Source organism: Lupinus angustifolius, unplaced genomic scaffold (genome assembly GCF_001865875.1).
Source record: "Lupinus angustifolius cultivar Tanjil unplaced genomic scaffold, LupAngTanjil_v1.0 Scaffold_39_124, whole genome shotgun sequence".
NCBI lineage: Eukaryota > Viridiplantae > Streptophyta > Magnoliopsida > Fabales > Fabaceae > Lupinus > Lupinus angustifolius.
Window position 1 is genome coordinate 8,274 of NW_017721180.1, and position 6,942 is coordinate 15,215.

The following is a 6,942-nucleotide window of genomic DNA, read 5'->3' on the forward strand; positions in this document are numbered from 1 at the left end:
AGTACATTGGCATGAAAGATAACCTCGGTGATCCTCACACTGAAAAGAGGCCATACTGAAAAGGAGTAGGATTGTGATCTTGTTTAATTAGTTGATCTAAGCCTTTATAACACACATACAGTGCTAGGGAACAATTAGAATAACATGCAAGGTATTTTTGCCATCTGACCCTCACTTAATATCTTGGAGATTTAGGGTCCAAATCATTGCTTTAATGACTAAATGACCTTGGATTATCTTTTTATGGAAACTACTTTACTGTGGCACTGAGTAATTGATAGTCAATATGGTTCAGATGAGAGAGGTGGAATGCCAACCCAGCAAGTCGTGCAACTCTTGCAATTCCTTTGAAGTAAATTTCTTCGGGGTATGCTTCATTTATGCACTGGTTTCTCTGGGAGTTTGCGATGGTTCTCGAATCAAGTTTTGGGAGGACATTCGTGCATGCGTAAGGAGGGATATTACGAGTGCACATCTGCCGGAACAAACTAGTGGGTCAACAGATGTGCTCCCGGGATATTACTCTGTTAGAGGATTTAATTGTCCTATATCATTCCTCTGCTGCTGGTCCCGCATTTTCGATGATTTCTCTTGACTCTCATTTATTTGGAAACAAATTGCGTTTTTGGCCTCTCTTTGGTGTTTTGGTCATGGTTGCTTCAAATGTATTTTACTGTTTATATACAAGAGCTTGGACAACTTTGTTGCATACATTGTTACTTTGGCTCACTCTATTCTTAGTTTTTGCTTGTTGGGAGGATTCATTCTTCTCCCTTTGAGTTGTCTAAGTAAAATTAGTCTTCTTGTCCTCCAATTTTATTTATTTTTTTAGACCGCTCTAATTTATTTTGGTTCCAAATTCATTCTTCTTTAAAGTTAGACAACATTTTTCTTTGAAGTTACTTCTGTCATAACTCTGTTAGGTGCTCATTTCCCTAAATTCGAAATTTAGGTTTTTTGCATCTCCATTGTTGTGCATCCTATTCCTTGGAATATTTGGATTTCTTTGAAATAGAAACAAATAATGTTGTGGATTTTGTAAATCTTGTTTTGAGAAACATATTAAAACCAAACTTGGGCTCAATCATATACCATGTGAAGAGAAATATGTTTTCAAATTTTCTATTTAGAAAACCTTGGGTTTGAAAATCCTTGATGATGAATATGTTAATTGAAGTATTTTTCATACTTCAATCTCATTTTTAGTGTTATTCGAATGTTTGGTGAGGTGTTTTTTGCCATTTAAACGAACCTTTGGCATTTCACCTGTGTTTCCCAAAAACCCTTTCATGGACTTTCTTCATTGAAAAACCTCTTAAGAGTCATTTTTCATTTACTTCAATTTTTGTTGAGATTTGATTTCAGGCAAATAAATGCTTCCAGAGCTTTTGAGGCTCCAATGCAGTCTTTTATGTGTTTATATTTGTTGTCTCATTCATTTGTGTTACTCCACATATAAGGAGATAGTTAAAAAAATATTTAATAATTACAATTTTAATTTGAATAAATTTTTCCAACCAATCAATAATAATAATAATACATAGAGTAGTACAAAAAGTAGAATAAGATATGTGCTCTCGTCTTTCCTAGATGGACCATTTTCAAGCAGGTTGACCTGCTTAGGTGAAGAAGATCCAAGCAGGATTATTTTCCGATTAATATGCCAACACAACCAAACTAGTCCAGCTTATATGCCACGTATGATTTCTAACCTTTCAAAGACCGGTGAAATTAACGTATTTAGCTAGAGAAAATGATTTCTAACCTTTCGAAGTTAGGGAACAAATTTGGTTCAAAAAAAGTTAGAGGACCAATCTAAATACTATTATCCAAAAAAGTGACTGATTTAAAAAATAATATTCTTTTCATATTTTAAAACTGATTCTTACCAATTAATTGTTGCAGAGATATGCTTTGCAAATTGCAATGAATTAAACATTTTCCTTCCCAAAATGCTAATTAATGTGAATATCCAAATATAAGTGAATAAATTTATTGTGTTAATTTAAAAATATATTAACTGACATCTTACGTGTTAAATGAGTTAGGATTAGGGTCGTTGTTCTTGTTGAATGGCTTCTTAGGATCTACTGGCACTCCTTTAACTTCTTAGCAACCAGTTGATGGAAATGGATTCGTCTCCACTCTCCAGTACGGGGAATATGTCAGGGACTATTTTTTTAATATTTAATTTAGAAACAAACAAAAATTTGGACCATAGAAACATTATTTTTGTCATGTATTATAATTTAAGTGTTTGCAATATCCTTTTCTCTCATCCTTATTTGGTAGTATTCCTAAATTTTAGTCCTAGCTTTGAAAAAAGGATGACTCCCTAAACTCATCTAATAACTCATGTGATAGGTGAGGAATATATATGACTATTAGAAGAAACTAATAATGTCAACTTTCCAAAATTAGGAATGGCATGAGTTAGGCTTGGGCTTGTGCTTACTCAATCAAGAACCCGAAAATCAAAACCTGAATCTAAATTAAGTAGGATTGAAGATAATGCTACCATCCTGAACCCAACTGGAATCCACCCAAAAGTCCAAAACAAAAAACATGTATATATATATGTCAAAATTATCTCTCTAATTTTATAGTTTTACATATATTAATTGAGTTTAGGATGAGTTTAGGATAGGGTATCAACTATAACAATCACGAACATGAAAGTTGAACTCGGGTAAAACCCGAACCCAGTCACATCGGATTTTCCTTGTAAAATTCGGTTTGAGTTCATACGAATATCTATGGATATGGTTTTCATTGTCATCCCTAACCAAAAGGATGAAACACATATTTAAGGGAATGCTATCCACAATGTACACAAATTACTGAATATACATTTAATTAATTCTACTCATTACAAAAGTAGTACTACCACCAACAATGTGTTTATTTAGTGGTGTAAGGCTCCACTAGGATGACCAAAAGGTTAAATATTAAATTCTTGAGAGTAACACTTATTGGGAGGGGTAATCATACACTCCGAAAGTGATTAAATCATTACAAAAAATGTGAGGGAATACTCTTAATATAAAATATTACTGTCAAATGAAATTCCTTCTGAATTTTATCCAATTTTTTCTACTGAATGTCATAAATGTCATAACAATATGACATGTTTGGCTCATTTTCTGCCCCCACTGAATTCAATTGTCAATCTGCATTGATTATTATTAAACTTAACATTGATTACCTCTTTAGCTATTGAACTTAGATCCATGGCAAATGCATCATCACATAGGTTAAAGTCTCATAGAATGACGAAAACCTTATGATTGCAATGAACTTATTACATCAATAGTGAAATAAGACAACCATCTATTCAGATTTAAGCCTTTAACTTATGAAGTGGAGGAGGCTTCCTAATCTTAGTAGCTTGTTCAAAGGAGTAAGCAATTTCAATCAGTTTTGGCTCTGACCCTTTCAAACCTGCAAAGCAAATTCCAAATGGCACACCCTTTTCATATCCTGCTGGAACAATCACTCCTGGATAGCCTCCAATAGCAAGTATACTACTGAAGATTGGACCTGGTACCACCACTGCATCAAGTTTTTTTCTTATCATTAGTTTCTCAAATCCATTTTGTGACAATCTTTTCAAGTTTAATAATACTTGATTCTCTGTTTTCCCAATTCCATTTGTCTTTTGAGCCTCCAACATGACATCTTGGCCATACTCAACAAGCTTTTCCTACAATTGCAATACAACCATTAACTTAAATACTAACGAGAGAATTATTGAATAAACCTACATCCCTCTACTAAAATATACTAGCCAATCACATTATGGATTAATAAATTACTATTAGTATAGTTAACTGACGACAGTGTAATTAACGATCTGATTGGTCTAGAATAGAGTACCCCAACTTATATAATTCGGGTTTAAGCAAGGATTTCTTCCATGATCAAATAAACAAAAGTGGCCTTGTGCTGTGTACTTACCGCTTTCGGGTGTTTCTTGTTGAAGGCGATCACATCAGCCAAATTTCTCACAGGGGAAGCAACTAAATCTTTGAGATATGCATTCAAGGACAGTTTGAACTCAAAGTTCAGTGCAATACCTTCACTTGTACTACTAAGGATCTCAGCAATGTTATCAATCATCAAATTTTCAATCAAAACTGCACCTCTTTGCCTGAATTTGAACCAAGTATATGAGGCTGACTATGGCGGTAGTAATTGACACAAATTGTAATTTTTGTTACCTTATTGTTTTCAGGTGTAGCTCGTAAGTACCACGCTGAAAAGTATCATTTCCAAAATCAAATAATGATCTCAATGATCCTAATCTCTTTCCTCTTAGTCCATCTTTCTTTAGAAATTGAGCATAGCCACCTTTTGGGACATACTTTGATGCATTAATTGTTGCCTTATCATTAATGTCAATGCCAGTAATGGTTTCAAGAACATAAGCAGCATCTGATACAGTCCTGCAAATTGGTCTGCACCATCCCAAACAACATTACACAATTGTTGTTCGAATAATGTCTTCAAGGACTAGGGAATTTGCGCTTCCAAAAAGCGTTAATATAAAGAAAATGGAGATGTTGCAGGAGACTTACCCGACCGTGTCTTGTCTTGAGCTGATTGGAACTACCCCTGCTCTACTTGTGAGACCAACTGTTGGCTTGATGCCGACTACCGAGTTAAAATCTGAAGGGCATAAAATGGAGCCATCAGTCTCAGTACCAAGTGACACTGTTACCAAATTTGATGCTACTGATATTGCTGATCCACTACTTGATCCACAGGGGTCACCCATTGTGTATGGATTCTGCAGCACACAGGTGACATTAGAACTCCCTGATTCTTTAGTATCATTCGGTCAGAAAGTTCAGTAGTTCAGCCACAGGTAAGTACTTGGTAGTCGTTAAAGTTCCATCTCAGAACCAATCGACAATGAGAGGAGTAGCCTAACAATTATTAAGTCATGCTTAGAATCTGAGACAGGCAATGTGACTTAATTCCTATAGTAGTCACATAAAAATAGCACATTATTGCATCAAAATATTTTGGAATAAGCTGTTCTGCTGTTCACTAGACAAAACTATATTGACTTCACAACATTTGTTAGATAAACATATCAAAGATCACCATCAGCATGGCATCAATTGAAAATGAAAAAGAGTGTAGTGCTTTCAGATTGTAATTTTTTTTCTTTCATTTCCATCATGTTCTCCAACATTAGCTACTTGTGCTAGGATGCAAGTCAAGATGTCCATGTGAAATATTATTTTGAAGGAAATATCTATCAAATTCAGTCTTTAAAATTTATGCTGAACATGAGTTCTCAAGGTCCAAATATTTCATAATAATATGATTGGCCTAGTGCAAACTAAACATGTGTTTTCAAGGTTTATGCTACAAATCTCTAAAAATTACCTTTCCTTGTCCACCTCTACCACTCCATCCACTAGGTGCCCTATTGGACCTGAAATATGACCATTCACTAAGGGTAGCTTTCCCTAATATGATAGCACCAGCTTTCCTTAACTTGGTAACTACACCAGCATCTCTAGGCACCACAGATCCCAACAAAGCAAAAGAACCTGCAGTAGTATTCATCTTATCCTTAGTTGCAATGTTATCCTTCACCAAAATGGGTATTCCATGCAACCAAGAAAAAGACCCTTGTGCCTTATTCCTGCTTCTCTCTTGGTCAGCCTTGTCAGCTTGTGCTAGTGCATCTGGATTTATTTCCAACACACCTTTGAGAATTGGGTTTAGCTTGTGGATTTTGTTGAAGTAGAATTCAACAAGTTGCCTTGAGGTTAATTGGTTTCTATGGAAAGTAAGTTGAAGATCATGCACAGTGGCTTCTTCTATTGAAAAACCATTGCCTGAGGTAGTGGCTAGTCCATATGAGAGTGATACTGTGACTAAAAGGAGTGTGAAGAAGGAGAAACTACATACTGGAGTTGTAGCCATCAGAACTTGGTGTCTACTCTATCTAATTTATATATATATATATATATAAATAAGAGATAAACCTTAACTTGATTTCTCATGGTCACACGTTCCAAACAACAAATCCTGTGTGGCCACATTTTAAAAGAAGGTTATCTTTTGATTCGGGTCAGGATCCTCTCCTATACTATACAAGAAAGTGATGTTATTTCTTCTAGTTTTAAAGGTAGAAGTGTCTTGTAAATAAAAGGATAAGTATCATTGTATATGATATTTTTTATGTTTTTAATAGAAATTATCTCTTTAGTACTAAAGAAGAGTCTGATTTATTGGAGTTGGGAGCATCCATAACCTAAGAGGACTAACGGGATTCTTTATCATACTCAAGATTCTAACTTTGATTCTTACTTAGAGAAACATCTATGTACCACCTACACTAAATTTGAACAAATAAGATATCTCAATTGGTTGAATTTTTTTTATAGAAATTAATAACGTACAATACATTTATGTCACTTTATAATATGATATATTTTGATATTGGACTCATAGTCACGTTCGCATTTTGGGAATGACTTCATTATTTTTATGTTCATAGTTCATACATATGCTTCTTGAAGTACAGACATATAAAAAATATCAAATATATAACGACAACGTGATTCACAGGCTCGCATCCAAAGTAAGGAAAATGCCAACCCATGTTGACTGGCACGTGAATTTTGAAGGCCCACAATGAATCCTAAGGCTATTATTATGTATTTATAGGCTATAGCAGCTACCACATTAAACAACGTTATAATGATGACGGACGGCACTAACACAGGTTACATGTAGATATATTACGTTTTGTGTAGCATGAACACCTGTTATATACTTATATATGGAGGATATATCACTAATTATCAACTGTTATATGGTTATATTTTTTAATTCACCATCACCTAAATATATACTCAAATCTTGAGAATAATATCTTCCTTTATGCACTGGATTCCTCAGTTATTTATCATTTATCAT

The 6,942-nt window shown here is 34.3% G+C and overlaps 1 protein-coding gene across 1 annotated transcript; it reads right to left on the reverse strand.

Moving 5' to 3' along the window:
* Positions 1-3,157: 3,157 nt before the first annotated feature.
* LOC109338729 (putative amidase C869.01) lies at positions 3,158-5,991 on the reverse strand. Its single transcript, XM_019576019.1, has 5 exons — positions 5,398-5,991; positions 4,578-4,789; positions 4,221-4,457; positions 3,958-4,150; positions 3,158-3,703 (listed from the first exon to the last, which is right to left on the reverse strand). Exons 1-5 carry the CDS (start codon positions 5,941-5,943, stop codon positions 3,341-3,343), a joined length of 1,551 nt encoding a protein of 516 aa, XP_019431564.1. The 5' UTR covers positions 5,944-5,991; the 3' UTR covers positions 3,158-3,340.
* Between the last annotated feature and the right edge of the window lie 951 nt (positions 5,992-6,942).